At 40.3% G+C, this 17,151-nt stretch overlaps 1 protein-coding gene across 2 annotated transcripts in view; it reads left to right on the top strand.

Moving 5' to 3' along the window:
• The window catches only part of PALD1 (phosphatase domain containing paladin 1), a 335,463-nt gene that overhangs the window by 286,565 nt on the left and 31,747 nt on the right, over nt 1–17,151 (top strand). For both annotated transcript variants that reach the window (XM_069753305.1, XM_069753306.1), the window contains one exon: nt 3,585–3,740. In XM_069753305.1, the coding sequence (XP_069609406.1) occupies nt 3,585–3,740 (156 nt within the window). The remainder of the gene's footprint in view (nt 1–3,584; nt 3,741–17,151) is intronic.

Raw genomic sequence — 17,151 nt, 5'->3', positions numbered from 1 at the left:
CGCTGAATCGGCGTGTGTGACGCCGATTCAGCGATGTCTTCACTGGTAACCAGGGCAAACATCGGGTTACTAAGCACAGGGCCGCGCTTAGTTACCCGATGTTTACCCTGGTTACCAGCGTAAACGTAAAAAAACAAACACTACATACTTACCTTCCGTGTCTGTCCTCCGGCGCTGTGCTTCTCTGCACTGGCTGTGAGCGCCGGCCAGCCGGAAAGCACAGCGGTGACGTCACCGCTCTGCTTTACGGCTGACCGGCGCTGACAGTGCAGAGGAAAGCACAGCGCCGGAGGACAGACACGGAAGGTAAGTATGTAGTGTTTGTTTTTTTTACGTTTACGCTGGTAACCAGGGTAAACATCGGGTTACTAAGCGCGGCCCTGCGCTTAGTAACCCGATGTTTACCCTGGTTACCGGGGACCTTGGGATCGTTGGTCGCTGGAGAGCTGTCTGTGTGACAGCTCTCCAGCGACGCTGCAGCGATCGACATCGTTGTCGTATCGCTGCAGCGTCGTTTGTGTGACGGTACCCATAGACCCAACCAGTACAAATCCCATTACAAATCCTCACCTGTAGAGATTGTGACCACCCCGATGTGTGCTTTGAATGATCTATCACAGCAGGTGCATCTGAAGCGTGATCTGCCTGTGTAAATAGACTATGAAGTAACCGCCTACCGGCAAACATGTTGCCTTTGACCATTGCTTAACGTCGCACAACATGCAGTATAAATGGACCTTAAGATTATATTTCTGAGACTGCATTCCCCATACAGAATATATTCTTGCTTTACAAAAATGTATTTGTAAATAAATGCATCTCCTCAAAAAAAAAACTAAACTAAAATAAATATTAATGGATAAATCTCTAATATTTTGATCTGGCATGACACAAGGCTTTGTCAGCATTTAGCCAGTAGAACCACTATGCAGCATATAGTGTCGTTTTTACCATAAGGACAAAATTTGTTAGGATGGAAACTAATTACCTCCAAGAATCTGTGGTAGTCTGTTAATAAAACATTTTAAACAAAATAAACACTGTGCAGTACAGTGGTGAGGTTTAATGAGGCCCTGGTTGCTGGAATGGCAGCCTTCCAGAAGACCTGAATGCATTTCACAGCCTACCATAATATATTTCATTAGAAAATAAGCCTCGAACATCCTCATCAGAGTCTTGCATAGATGCATTAATTTCTTTAACATATACAGTTTTGTGCCCTAATCAAATTCTTTTTCTGCTGTAGCTTTGTACAGTTTACAGTGTAAAGCCTAAGAAAAAAATTAAAATAAAATAATTTTTTTGGGGGCCAAACATTTAATAATAATAATCTTTATTTTTATATAGCGCTAACATATTCCGCAGTGCTTTACAGACATTATCATCACTGTCCCCATTGGGGCTCACAATCTAAATTCCCTATCAGTATGTCTTTGGAATGTGGGAGGAAACCGGGGTGCCCAAAGGAAACCCACGCAAACACAGAGAGAACATACAAACTCTTTGCAGATGTTGTCCTTGGTGGGGTTTGAACCCAGGACTCCAGCGCTGCAAGGCTGCTGTGCTAACCACTGCACCTCAATCAACTATATTGTCAAAATGTACTGGCTAAAATTCATGTTTCTTGTGATCGTGACATGATTCACATGATCCCACCTTCTGTGCTTTTGGTGTTGGATAGACTAAGCATTTCTGCCAACCCTTTTATGCAATGCCCACTACAACGCTGGGTTTGCATCACGCACGCTCAGTACAATGTGTTTTACCGTATTTTTCTGACCATAAGACGCACTTTTTTTCCTCCAAATTTGGGAGGAAAGTGTGGGTGCGTCTTATGGTACGGATGTAGCATGTGGGGAGGGGGGCAGCAGTGAGTGGGATCGCACTGTTATCCCACTTCAGGATGTCCCTGGTGCCCTGAATCAGTGCTGGGGAAACCATGTGGTCCCGATGATTAAGTGCAGTGAATATTCATTAGCTACTCCCCACCCACCTATCAGCTGAGCAGTGAGTTGGGAGAGGCAAATGAATACTGCACTAAAGCAGGGACACACATGGCTTCCCCAGCGCTGATTCTTGCAGTAGCTGGGGAGATCTGTGTGTCCGGGGCAGGAGAAGGCAGCAGCAGCAGAGTCCGGGGAAGAGGAGATCACTGTATCTTCCTGGGCTGGAGCTGAGTGCTGTGCAGTGTGCACAAGGAGGACCTGTGATGATGTCAGAAGTGGGCAGGCTGGGGCATCACATGGCAGCACAGAGCCCTCCCTCTTCTTGACATCATCACAGGTTTTTCAGACTCCAACACTAGAATCTGCTGGCTTCCATTACCTGTGCTGTGGAAAGGCAACAAGAGGGAAGGCTCTGTGTGCAGTCATGGGATGCTTTTACCTCACCACAGTGTGGCTGGCTGCCACAATTAAGAGGTTAGTCTTTCCAAAACACAATAAAGCACTCTGCCACTTCTTTAGTGAACTATAACTCCCAGCATGTCATAGGATCTGCAGGACATGCTGGGAGTCATAGTTCTCCCATTGGATTTTAAAGCAGCACTCCAGTGTTATTTTGCAGTGCTGGAGTGGTGCTTTAAATATAAGCCCTGTGCCCCCATTCTTATACTCACCCTCCAGCATCTTCATATAGTACTGTACAGACACCACACTGGTCCCGCAGCTTCCAACATAATAACATACTATTATATGTGGTATTATATATAATAGTATGTTATTAAATATTTTACCACATTTTTTTGCTTCAAATATTTTTTTCCCTATTTTCCACCTCTAAAACCTGGGTGCGCCTTATAGTCCGGTACGTCTTATAGTCCGAAAAATACGGTAGGTGAATGATTTATAGTAAGGTGCTTACCCAATAGGGGAAGGGAAGGGGGCACTCTAGGTTACGTTTTATATATTTACATGCACTATTGATTTACACAAAACAAATATGAAGTATTACAGCTCAAGTTAATTTATTTCAATGGAGCTAAGCTGCAATAACAGAGCCAAAACATGAAAAAGTGTAATGCTGTACTCTGCAAAATCTTCTGCTACCATTAAACCCTTATGTTGACAACTTGATATTATTTTTTTAAATTGCAGTTAGATGGTTATGATTGACCAATTCACTCAACCACAGTTCTCTATTGGGTCCTTCATTAAACAAAACAATAATTCTGGTAATATTGTGATTGAATTTTATATACTGTATGTAGTTACAGATATTGATTTTTATTATTGTTGACTGTTACTAAAAGTGGCCATTCCATTTGCCGCCTGGTTTTTAGGCTATATAGTCAAGCAATAAAAGTGCCCACTGATTGAAGCATTCACTATTAAATGCAGAAATGATACTGCTGATAACCTGTAAAGACTGCATAACCAGAAGTAAAATAGAAAAACAATAAAACATTGTAGAAATGATGGGTCTGGATTGTCTGGTTATCATTAGTTAGAGAGACACAGGCTGCAGACCACTAATTGTACGTAATAACCTAATATGTTAACACCAACTGTAAAATTAATTAGTACATTTTTGTTTATGGGCTTTTCTTCTCTTGTTTACAAAGATGGTTTCTTTTTTGTTGACAGATTAAAACAGCCAAAAATATGAAGGAAATGCAATTACTTCAGCTACGGAGTCTGCAGTATTTGGAGAGATACATTTACCTGATCCTCTTTAATGCTTACCTTCACTTGGAGAAGAAGGATACATGGCAGAGACCCTTCAGCAAGTGGATGTATGAGGTGCGTAGGTCAATAGAGCTGTAAATACAAAACTTGTCACACGCTTTATTTAGCTTTCACATCCATCTTCCCTTTATTAATGCCTGAACTTCTGAAACCTTACTGTATGTGTAAAGTAAAAGGAGCGAATTCAATACGCACAATGGCGCAGAATAATAATAATAATAAGTTCTTATTTATATAGCGCCAATATGTTCCGCTGCACTTTAGATTTCAGAGGGGACTTGTACAGACAATAAAGACATAAGAATAATCACATACTTCAACAGATACCAAAATGAGTGAGGGTCCTGCTTGCAAGCTTACAATCTATGAAGAAATAGGGGAGACACGAAAGGTAAATGGGGAAAGAAGAGCTTGTATTGTACGGTCCAGCCATCAATATAATAAATAGTGTATTCACATAACGCTGCATGAAACGGTCACTAGCCAGTATGTGTATAAGCAGGGTTAGAAACTGACCTCTGCTGGCATACAGTGACGGCAGCTGCCTAGGGCCCCCATAGCCCCAGAGGCCCCCATCCAATGTCGTGTCACTAATAGCAGCAAACTACACAGCTGCTATGGGGCCCGGGAGTCACCAGCAGAGCAGCAGGGGGTGACAGGAGGCCAGAGCCGTCTGCTGCAGCTAAAGCCTGTAGGCGTGGGGAGCAGTGAATATTAATTTCTATTTAGTAGCGGGCACAGGTTTTAACCGCAGCAGTCGGCTCCTGCCTCCTGACACCCGCTGCTCCACCACTGCTGCCTGCAGCGCGCCACATTCAACTGTATCGGCATCATAGATGCCGATACAGTTGAAAGCAACAATGGAGGAGAGGGCGTCAGATGACAATCCCTCCTCCATCATTCACCCCTGACACAGCCGTTGCACGATGACGTCACTTCATGCTGCTGAAACCGGAGCAGAACTGGTACCAGCCGGGAAACGAGAAGGAGACATATTTTTTTTTTTTTACTGCATGTGTATATATATATATATATATATATATATATATATATATTATATTATACAGTACAGACCAAAAGCTTGGACACACGTTCTCATTTAACCCCTTAGTGACCGAGCCAAATTTTTGAAATCTGACCAGTGTCACTTTATGTGGTAATAACTCTGCAACGCTTCAACAAATCCCAGTGATTTTGAGATTGTTTTTTCGTGACACATTATACTTTATGATAATGGTAAATTTTGTTTAACATTTTTTGTGTTTATTTATAAAAAATATCAAAAATTTGAGAAAAATGTTAAAAAATTAGCAATTTTCTAAATTTGAATGATTATCCCTTTAATCCAGATGGTCATACCACAGCAAACCATTAATAAATAACATTTCCCACATGTCTGCTTTACATCAGGACCATTTGTAAAATATTATTTTATTTTGTTAGCAGTTTAGGAGGTTTAAAAATGTAGCCGTAATTTTTCATCTTTTCAAAGAAATTTACAAAATTTATTTTTTTAGGGACTTATCCATGTTTGAAGTGACTTTAGGGGTCCCATATATTGGGAAACCCACAAACGTGATACCATTTTAAAAACAGCACCCCTAAACATATTGAAAACTTCTGTCAGGTAGTTTATTAACCCTTCAGGTGCATTACAGGAATTAATGCAAAGTGGTATGACAGAAATGAAAATGTGTATTTTTACCACCTAAATGTCTCTAACTTCTAAACAGATTACTACAGCCGTCAGACTCTAAGGCCGCTATTTGGCCATGAATTGCCATCGCAAACATCAGGACAACAAAATCATGATATGAGGGTACCAATTGGGACAAAGAAGAAGCCCCCACGCTCTGTTAACCATTTATAATGATGTAGTCACTATTGACAGCAGCATCTAAGGGGTTAAACAGATTTAGATGGTGCAAATACTGATCGTGGCTGATGCAGCAAGTTGTCAGCTATAGTGTACAACTGACAGATGCTGGATTGTCACCTGTATGGGGATACTATTCTCTTATATCTCAGGTCAGTTAAAAGACGTATTGGCGGTCATTAAGGGGTTAAAGATTTTTCTGTATTTTCATGACTGTGAAGATTGTACATTCACACTGAAGGCATCAAAACTGTGAATTAACACATGTGGAATTATATACTTAACAAAAAGGTGTGGAACAACTGAAATTATGTCTTATATGACTGCTTTGCACACTCTTGGCATTCTCTTGATGAGCTTCAAGAGGTAGTCACTGGGAATGGTTTTCACTTGTCCTGTCAGGTTTAATAAGTGGGATTTCTTGCCTTATAAATGGGGTTGGGACCATCAGCTGTGTTGTGCAGAAGTCTGGTGGATATACAGCTGATAGTCCTACTGATTAGACTGTGAGCTGTTTTTTTCTTGCCATAATACAAATTCTAAGTAAAGAAAAAAAGAGTGGCCATCATTACTTTAAGAAATGAAGGTCAGTCAGTCCGAAAAATTGGGCAAACTTTGAAAGGGTCACCAAGTCCAGCGGCAAAAACCATCAAGCGCTACAAAGAAACTGGCTTACATGAGGACCGCCCCAGGAAAGGAAGACCAAGAGTCACCTCTGCTTCTGAGGATGAGAAGGTGTGTGTGTGTGTGTATATATATATATATATATATATATATATATATATATATATATATATATATATATATATATATATATATATATATATATATATATATATATACACACACACACACATATACATATACATACACTAGATTGTGGCCCGATTCTAACGCATCGGGTATTCTAGAATATGCATGTCCCCGTAGTATATGGGCAATGATGATTCCAGAATTCGCGGCAGACTGTGCCCGTCGCTGATTGGTCGAGGCAACCTTTATGACATCATCGTCGCCATGGCAACCATTATGACATCTACGTCGATACTGTGCCCGTCGCTGAATCAGAAACGTGGGATTTCTACGTCCTTTATGACATCATCGTCGCTGTGCCCATTGCTGATTGCTCGAGGCCTGGCAGCCTCGACCAATCAGAGACGCGGGATTTCTACGTCGATGCTGTGCCCGTCGCTGATTGGTCGAGGCCTGGCGGCCTCGACCAATCAGAGACGCGGGATTTCCAGGACAGACAGACGGAAAAACCCTTAGACAATTATATATATATTTATATTTATTTATTAGATGGTGGCCCGATTCTAACGCATCGGGTATTCTAGAATATGTATGTAGTTTATTTATGAAGTTTTCAGAATAATGCAATTTATACACCGGATTCGGCCGGCCGGGCGCGACCAATTAGCGAAGCGTGGTTCAATTTCCGTGTCAATTTGCGGCCGGACTGCGCCTGTCGCTGATTGTTCGCGGCCGGCCGGGCGTGACTAATCAGTGGAGCCAGGGCCAGCTCCTGATTTTTGAGGGCCCCGAGCGAAAGAGTCTCAGTGGGCCCCCCTCTTTAACGCATACCATGATTCATGATGCATAGACACAGCAGAGAAATATACCACAGCCCATGTAGCATATAACACAGCCCACGTAAACTCTATGGGGGAGTGCTGCGTTATTCTTTGAGGGAGGCTACAGTATTCCCTAGGGGGCTGCATTATACCTTATGGGGGCTGCATTATATTCTATGGGGGGCTGCATTATACCCTATGAAGGAGCTGCATTATACCCTATGAGGGGGCTACATTATGTTCTGTGGAGGGGGAGCTGAGTTATACTTTGAAGGGGCTACGGTATTCCCTAGGGGGCTGCACTATATTCTCTTGGGGGGCTGCATTATATTCTATGGGGGGGCTGCTTTATACTGCATTGGGGGCTGCAATATGTTCTATGGGGAGGACTACATAATACCCTATGAGGGGAGATGGCTTCTTTATACTCTGAGGGGACTGCACTATACCCTTTGAGGGGGCTACATTATATTCTGAGGAGGGTTGCATTATATTATATGAGGGGGCTACATTAAATTTTATGAGGGGAGCTACCCCAACCCCTGCTATATCATTAAGACGTATACTACCTTAAATTATACCCTGATATTAGCATGTTTTACTGCACAATTGCTGGTTTTGTATTTATTTCTGTGTAGCTACATACTGGGCCCCAAGAACGAGTTTTTCTGGTGGGCCCAGGTGCTCCAGTCCGACACTGTCTGTAAGTACAGACGCAAGATTATTAAGTGCATGATGCATGGAGAGTGTGTGAACAGATGCTACAAAGGTCCTCAGTTAGAAGAACATTTTCTAAGGGCAAAACTGGAATATCACGTAAGCGAGGTGAGGCAATAGGCCATTCTAAAGAAGTGCATTTTTAGGCCACGCTTAAAACTATAGGTATTTGGAATTAATTGAATTTGTCCTGGGTAGTGCATTCCAGAGAATTGATGCAGCTCAGGAGAAGACTTGGACACTGGAGTGGGAGGTTCAGATTATTTGTGCTATAAGTCTAATTTTAAGACAATGTAGTTGAAGTTTGCGCCACCTATTAGTTGGTTCACTTTGTGTGAGGAATATGCACCAAAAATTAAAGAGTGCACCACTTAATGAAACAGTAGCGGCTGCTCCAACATTTCCCCTTATCAAGCTCGGCAGGTGTATCGCCAGACCTAGTGAATTGGGGCCATAGTGTTTTAATAAAAAGGCATAACAACCCTGTTGTGCAAAGTAATTCCTGTCTATATAAATCCATCTTCATTCATCCAATACAAACTTATAGAAAAAATTTATATTGGTTGCTTTTATATAGATACTTGGGCTGAAAAAAGACTTGAGCCCATCAAGTTCAACCTTTCTCTACCAATTATGCATTCTTTGTCACTAAATTATCTAAACACACACTGCCATTTTTGCTGAGGAAAGAATCCAGTAAATTCCCCCAAACTTAGATTTATTTCATAAACTAAATACTTTAGCCATGCAAATGTACTAGGTTTTCTTTATCCTTGTTAAAATGAGCCTGTCAGCAGGATTTTGCTAAGCAAACTACAGGCATTGTCAGGTTGGCGGTGCTATACTGATTAAAATGATACCTGGAGTGAAGAAATCAGTCTTATTCTTGTGTAATCAGTGTTAGAAGATTTCAGTTAATAATATGCCCGTGCTTCTTGGCATGTAGGTAGACTTTTATCTTCTTGCTCTAAGCCAGAGAGCCAAGGCAAGACAAGGCCCACAGGCCGCCCAGAAGCACAAACATGTTCCTCTCCATAGAGACAGAGAGACAGACTGTTTGTGATTTGGGCTTCAAAGAAAAAAGACAGCGCCACAATGGATGGTGAAAAAATAAAAACTTGACTGAAATGTCGCTACAAAAGGCAGAATAAATGTGAGTTTTTATTTTTTCACCATCCATTGTGGCGCTGTCTTTTTTTCTTTGAAGTCTTGGTACGTTGTCTGGGATGGGCTCCCTGGTTCTGGACGTGCGCCCCTGTGTCCGCTGAGACCTTTATTTGCAAAGAAAAAAAAAGGGTGCGGTTTTGACTTTTTTCTGTCTTGACTCTGATTGTTTGTGATTTGGGGTGACCTGTGGGCAGGTGTTTCCTTGGTGTCTCTGGCTTAGAGAAGGAAGGTAAGACTTTTGCCTATAGTCGTGCCAAGAAGCATCTCATTAACTGAAAACTTCTAACACTGATCACAAGAACTATAAGATGGATTTATTTACTCCATTTATCATTTTAATCAGTGTAACGGTGACAATATGACAACGCCTGTTAATTATGCATTAGAAATGTGCCTAAATATTGACATGGAAAAGGTAATCATGATGATTAATTCATTAGACTTTATTCAAAAAATACAAAAGCAAATAATGGAAAGACTCATTCAGAAAATAATTTAAATGAAGTCTTTATTAATAAAAAAAATCAGTTTTTGAAAACTGATTCAATAGTTACTTCAATCGACTGCTGCCTCCATAGGTACAGACTACAAACAAACCCTGTATGTAGTCTAATCCTGCAGGCAACTATTAATCCTTTCTTCCTAGTAATCTTCGGGGAGCGCGAGTTCGCATTGTATATTCACATGTTGTATTCCTGAGTGGGCTTCTAAACTTCAGTTTCTCACAAAGTGTATGTACATCCATTTCATTGTAAGACAATGAGAAAAGAGGAGACACAAGAACAAGGCTATGGAAAATGATGGAGGGAACACCCACTGAGCTTACAGACTGCAGCTTCACAAAGAAGCATGTCAAAGGAAGCAAGTCTAAAAAATAAAAGTAGAAAGCTTTAAAGGGAAGCTATCGCCAGAAAAACACTGCAGATATGGGGTTAATCTGAAGGTTAAAAGCGCTATTATGCGGACTGGGCTCTGAGTATACAAAGCAGCAGGTGTAGCCGTGCCCCTGGCCCTGACTGACAGATGGCTCCAATGGAGAGACCGTGTCAGTCAGGGTCGGGGGCACGGTTACAGCCGCCGCTCTGTATACTTAAAGTGGTTGTCCTATTAAATTTTTAAAGTACTTTCTGAAATGAGCATATGTTATCGCGAAAGTTCACCTGTAAACCATTTTAATCCAATGTCTACAAAATTATATATATTTGTAATTTGTCTTAATTAGGACTTTTGACTCCTTAATTCAATTTCTCTCCCACGTGTATTTGCTACTAGCATACAGAATATTGTGATTAAAGGGGGTTATCAATCTTAAAAAAATGAAGGAAAAGCAGCTGCAGTAGCAGATGCTATAAAATAACAAATAACTATACTCACCTTCTCATATTTCCTCGATGAACCTAGAATAAGAATCTGTTATCCCCCCTTATGTCTATTGTTACAGCAGTCACATGGCTGTACTGCTGATCGATGATGCTAGTAGTACACCACATCACAGCTAAGGTAACTATTTGGCTGTAGAGATCACATGGGGGCTGCTTGGAAACATAGACCAGGGGAGTCACTGGACTTTTTTCGCTGGATCAACATGTGAAGGGAAGGGTGAGTTTATTTTATAATCCTTTTCTGCTGAGTTTTTTTTTTGCCAAAGGTTGAATTAAACCTTTGACTGGTGTATAATTGTATAATCACTACATGAGGTCTCATCTGTAATAAAGTTCAGTAGAAGCTATTTAAAACAATTTTTTTAATTATCAGCCAGGATCCTAGTTAGGTTAGACCATCGGAGGTGGTGATATGCTACAAATTAATACTCGGGACGGAGACATTATAAGACGCCTCACCGCTCAATGTAGGTCGAAGGGTGTGTTAAAACGGTTTGTTTTTTTAAGGTGGGTTTAGAGTAGGTCAGAACATATTAATTTCTATGTAAAAATAGACTTGCTGTTTATGTGTTTTGTGTTTTGTTCGGTTTTAACCGCTTCAGGTTTCCAAACATTTCAATTGGTTAAAAGACGTGATCTACCCATTCTTCAGGCATCTTCTGAAGGCGCTCAATACTTTCCAATGCAACTCAATGGGATGACTCAAACGATGCCCAGAAGATGCCAGTGTGTCTTTTTGTCAGCGTTTTTGCTTCCAGAACTGCTAGTTGTTTCTTCATTATTACATTTTTTTTTATAATGAAAAGTCTGGAAAATCACACTACAAAAGAAACTCCAAAAGTATTGGAAAAATGCTATAAAAATTCAAAGAAAAGTTAAAAATGTACATATGGTGTTTTCCAGACACAGGCGTTTTTGGTGTGGTATTTGCTCCCCTTAGTTTAGTTGTGAAAAACACAATTTTATAAATGCTGAGTGAAATATCCAGCTCCTGCTGCTCTGCAAGTCGGAAGTTTCAATGTAGACATCAGAAAAAGAGTAGGAAACGTGTTTCGAAGTCGTGCTTACTTTTTCATTAAGAGAACCACAGAATAGACTATTTTGTGGCTCTCCTGAGGAAGACGTTGGCATAATTACAAAACACATTGAGAATAACCCGCGTGCGGTCTGAACATCAAGAATCTTGGAATTTGGCTGTTATAAGGTTGAAAACACGCTCAAGAAATGACCAACGCATGCCAAAATAAGCTTTAAGTTTACAAAATTTTAGTGAAAATTTGTGACTCATGAAGCGTCTTCCACTTTTAAGAACGAGCATTTTTGGCCACCTGAAAAAAATGCTTTGTGCACTTATCCTAATATTCTTCCAAAGATTTCCCATGCAACGCCATTTTTGTTCCCTAGGAGAACTTGGACCCATCCAAACGATCTGCAATGTCTATGGAGTACAGTAACATTTGACGTTCTCCTATAGTTATTGTTTCTGGTTATTTATTTCTGACTTGCATATCTATTTCCATTCTCTACTTATGCCATGTATAGTCTCACATTCTCGCCATTCATCAATTTTCAAGTAGATCAAATAAGCAGCAGAAAACAACACACCAAACCATTTAGAATCTGAGTAGAGCTGGATTTGTTAAATAAATATAAGATCTCCTGCAGTGCTGAAGCAGAACAGCATGGCACATATGTTTTCATTTCTAAGGAAAAGCGTAACTACTTCTAGGAACGTATCTGAATTGTGAGAATGTGGTTATATCATGAATGGTAACACTTAATGCATTTTGGCGGGATGCCCAATGTTCTGTGATTTCACTAGCGCATACATATATTATATAACTGAACTTAATGATCTCATGGGATCATATAAATGAGCAACTACCTACAGTATTATTAATTTTGGAATCACAATCTTTGCTAGAGATCTCTTCATGACAGATTGCATTCTGGAAATGTAGGGGACTATGACAATACAAATAATCCAATCCGATATAGTTGTAGTCTGGCTATTTGCTGAGGCTCCCTCACTGGCCTCTAGGTTACGGAGTTCTCTTTCTGTTTGCTTTGTGTTGTCAAATGCAACATTTTAAAACATCTCAATTTTTTTTTCCATATTGCGTGATTGTCACACACAGAAATTGATTTACACGACTTAGCTGCTGTCATTGAGGTTATTAATGGTTGTCTGAGGAATGCTCTGCCATACACTTGACCAAATCATCAAGATCCACTAATGGCAGCTACCTTTGCTAGTGCTAACCAATGATGTCTCAGATGTGTGCAATGGAAGACAAGTACGGAGACACTGCCGCCTATGGTGGCACATTTAGGCCATACAGGATGCTCACAGTAGTAGGAGCAACATGGTCTCTAGGCAGGTCTCAAATTGTAATTGTATTCAAGACAAACACAGGATTTCTTGTTGAAGAGGATAGACCTCCGTTTGATAGCCTTTGAGAGCTGTGGCATGAGGTCAATGAAACATATGTAGCTGGACATCTGGCTCATAGCTCAATGTTCAAATGCCTTCTGATGGTCTATATGTAAACACTGTCTTGGGCTTGAGATGTGATCTCTAACTTCACTTGCGGTGCACAAAGTATCACTACTCACTATCTTCAAATCTGACAAGACCATGAATGCAAAGCTATGAAAAGGCTTTCACTAGAGAACAGGTACTACTCCTGGAATAAAAGGGTGGACTTAATTACTTTTTCCCCTGCACGATGTGCCATGATAAGTAGGCACTGTCATGCAGGGAATAATAAGAAAATGCCCACAGAGAAAGTCAGAACTTGCTTTCTCCGTGAGATAAAGCACCTACTCTGATTACAAATGTAAGGAGGCGAGCAGAGTTGTCAGGGATAGATGCAGAGGGGTGTATTTGACACTCTGCAGCTCTCATCTCACAGCATCCTTAGTGTGAGAGAACGGAGCAGAGAGCAGAGCTGTATGTCATTGTATATATCACTCTGCTCTCCTCCCCCCTTCTTCCACACGGAAAGTGCAGTGACATGAGAGCTGCAATATGTCACATACATCACTCTACATCTATTCTGTATTGACACATAGGTTTGCTTTCCTCTCCCTGCATGTGTAATCACAGTAGGTGTCCACATTGAGATCTCAATGGGATAAGATCAAACACATCAGCCTTTAAGGTACCGTCACATTTAGCGACACTGCAGCGATCTAGACAACGATGCCGATCGTTGCAGCGTCGCTGTGTGGTCACTGGAGAGCTGTCACACAGACAGCTCTCCAGCGACCAACTATGCGAAGTCCCCGGGTAACCAGGGTAAACATCGGGTTACTAAGCGCAGGGCCACGCTTAGTAACCCGATGTTTACCCTGGTTACCAGTGTAAATGTAAAAAAAACCAAACACTATATACTTACATTCCTGTGTCTTTCCCCCGGCGCTCTGCTTCCTGCACTGACTGTGAGCGCCGGCTGCCCGTAAAGCAGAGTGGTGACGTCACCGCTGTGCTTTATGGCCGGCGCTGACAGTGCAGGGAAGCAGAGCGCCGGGGGACAGACACTGGAATGTAAGTATGTAGTGTTTTTTTTTTTTTTTACATTTACACTGGTAACCAGGGTAAACATCGGGTTACTAAGCACGGCCCTGCGCTTAGTAACCCGATGTTTACCCTGGTTACCAGTGAAGACATCGCTGAATCGGCGTCACACACGCCGATTCAGCGATGTCTGCGGGAGATCCAGCGACGAAATAAAGTTCTGGCCTTTCTGCTCCGACCAACGATGTCACAGCAGGATCCAGATCGCTGCTGCGTGTCAAACACAACGATATCGCTATCCAGGACGCTGCAATGTCACGGATCACTAGCGATATCGTTGTTAAATTGTTCAGTGTGAAGGTACCTTTAGGATATCACACAAAGGTGGTTCTAACCTTCTCTGGGGACTTTTCTTTTTTTTTTCCCTGCATGACCATATTTGCTTATGATTGGGCACTTTCATAAAGGGGGGGAAAGTAAACGCCTCCAGAGAAAAATCACCGCTAAAACAACCCTTTGGTTATAGTGAAAATTAGCATATAAACAAAAGATAATATCTCTGCAGTATTGTATTTAGATCTTCAGCCATGTTGTCATGATGTCACCAGTTTAGCATGTGAATAATGTGGAAGGTCCTCTTTTAAGTATAATTTGCATTTAAAGTACAAAATACATTTTAATCAAAATATCTAGTAATAAAAATAAGTTCCTCTATTGGATGTCTTAAACAAAAAAATTGTGCTGAGATAATAAATGTGCCCCTGTTGTGTACTGTGTAATGGCTGTTTATCAAAAATTTGTCCTGAACATATATTTAAATAATGGCACTTCTTCGCAATAGACACAACAAATGTCCAGCTGTAATTTAACAGTGGACATAAATGAAGAGAACCATAGGATTCAATAAAAAGATAAGCCTTTTATTAATAATCACTAAAATACTGATACAAGACAATTTAACACAGAAATACCCAGTAGGGAGTATCCAGACATATAAACAGGCCATAGACTGGCCAAAATTCAGGAGTAAAGTAGTTGTTCAAACATGTAAATAATTAAATAGATGTAATTAAAATGTACACACCTTAAAGCATTTTCCCATAAATATAAAGGCACGCAACCAATGAGAGTAATTGGTAAATACCGTATATCTACAATGTCCAAGCAAAATAGAAATCCCTTAATTCCAATAATAGGTGGCCCCATATAAAAGGTCTCCCTAGGTGTGTATCAAGGTGATGGAATTATATACCTGAATACAGTTGGCCGTAAACAAAGATGAGTGGTCTGGTGATTCCCCATCGTCCCGACGCGTGTTTCACCCTTAGCTTCTTCCGGAGGCATGCAATGGAGGGGTAAGGAGGGCTTTATAAAGGAGAGAGTAGCCAATGGCTGTGCTGTGTAGAGGTGTGCAATCCTGTTTAGTGATGAGAGTCTTGGAACATAGCAGTGCATGCGTCCGTCACAATCTCTCCAACAATTAAAAGCTCTTCCGTGTCTGCGCTCCCTGGACCGCAAGTTGGAATGCAAGCGGTACCAGAGCGGAGCACTTCTGGAATTGCAGGGAGAGGTGGTGTCACATGCATGCGCACTGTTACAAGACGGCTCGTGAAGGAATAATACAATAAAGATGATCAGTAAGCACGAAGAAAGGAAGATAGAGAGGTAGGATCCAAATATATTAAAGAGAAGCAATCATATAGGTAATATGTTAATTTATTACTGAAAATTAACAAAGAAAGAGATTATGGTGACAAAATTGTAAGTAGTGAAACTCCGAAATTACCATAAAGTGAAGAGTGCAGAAGATAATGAGCATAAGAATAAGTGCAAAGACAGTATAACTGTCTTCAATAAGTTGTAGGGTCATGATTTCATCAGTATAAACAACAAGACTAAGCAATGCGAAAGTGATACGTGCATAGGTAAACAATCTATACTAAATAGAGATTATTCAAAGTGTCAAGTGCAAATCCTTATGCCTATGAGACTATACAAAGAAAATAAATACAAAATAATTAACCACATAATTAATCCAGAGCTGAAAAGCAGCTCCCAGAGGTCAGCGCTCTGGATGCAGATACACACATATAGAAAGACAAAGGCACCACAGTCAAAGAATCCATAAACAACACAGCCACGCCAAAGACCAAACCCTCAGAATGGGTTACCTAATAAACACAAAATAATATTAATACAGATAATAAACGAACTGAAATTTATATGAAAAGGAAAAATATTTTTAAAAATATTAATAAAATCGTATGCGATATAATAAATAAACAACCCCAGTGACAACCCCTACAGCCCCTTAAAAAGAATGCCCAAATTTGCACATAAATTTGCAAATTTGGGCATTCTTTTTAAGGTGCTGTAGTAGTTGTTACTGGGGTTGTTTATATATTATATTGTATATGATTTTATTAATATTTGTTAAAATATTTTTCCTTTTCATATAATTTCAGTTTGTTTATTATCTGTATTAATATTCTTTTGTATTTATTTGATAACCCATTCTGAGGGTTTGTTCTTTGGCGTGGCTGTGTCGTTTATGGATTCTTTGACTGTGGTGCCTTGTCTTTCTATATGTGTGTATCTGCATCCAGAGCGCTGACCTGTGGGAGCTGCTTTTCAGCTCTGGATTTTCATTTTTTGGACCAACATAAAAATCCAGTGATTGCTTCATTATTTTGTTATTATATATCTCTGTGGCAATTGATTGGATGTATTTTTTTAATTTGCTGCTAATGTGGTTAATTATTTTGTATTTATTTTCTTTGTATAGTCTCATAGGCATTAGGATTTGCACTTGACACTTTGAATAATCTCTATTTAGTATAGATTGTTTACCTATGCACGTATCACTTTCGCATTGCTTAGTCTTGTTGTTTATACTGATGAAATCATGACCCTACAACTTATTGAAGACAGTTATACTGTCTTTGCACTTATTTTTATGCTCATTTTCTTTTGCACTCGTCACTTTACGGTAATTTCGGTGTTTCACTATTTACAATTTTGTCACCATAATCTTTCTTTATTAATTTTCAGTAATAAATTAATATATACTTCTTATTACTTATGATTGCTTCTCTTTAATATATTTGGATCCTACCTCTCTTTATCTTCCTTTCTTCGTGCTTACTGATCATCTTTATTGTATTATTCCTTCACGAGCCATCTTGTAACAGTGCGCATGCGTGTGACACCACCTCTCCCTGCAATTCTG

This window comes from Ranitomeya imitator, chromosome 2 (genome assembly GCF_032444005.1).
Source record: "Ranitomeya imitator isolate aRanImi1 chromosome 2, aRanImi1.pri, whole genome shotgun sequence".
Classification (NCBI taxonomy): Eukaryota; Metazoa; Chordata; class Amphibia; order Anura; family Dendrobatidae; genus Ranitomeya; species Ranitomeya imitator.
This window is presented reverse-complemented; position numbering and strand designations above follow the sequence as displayed.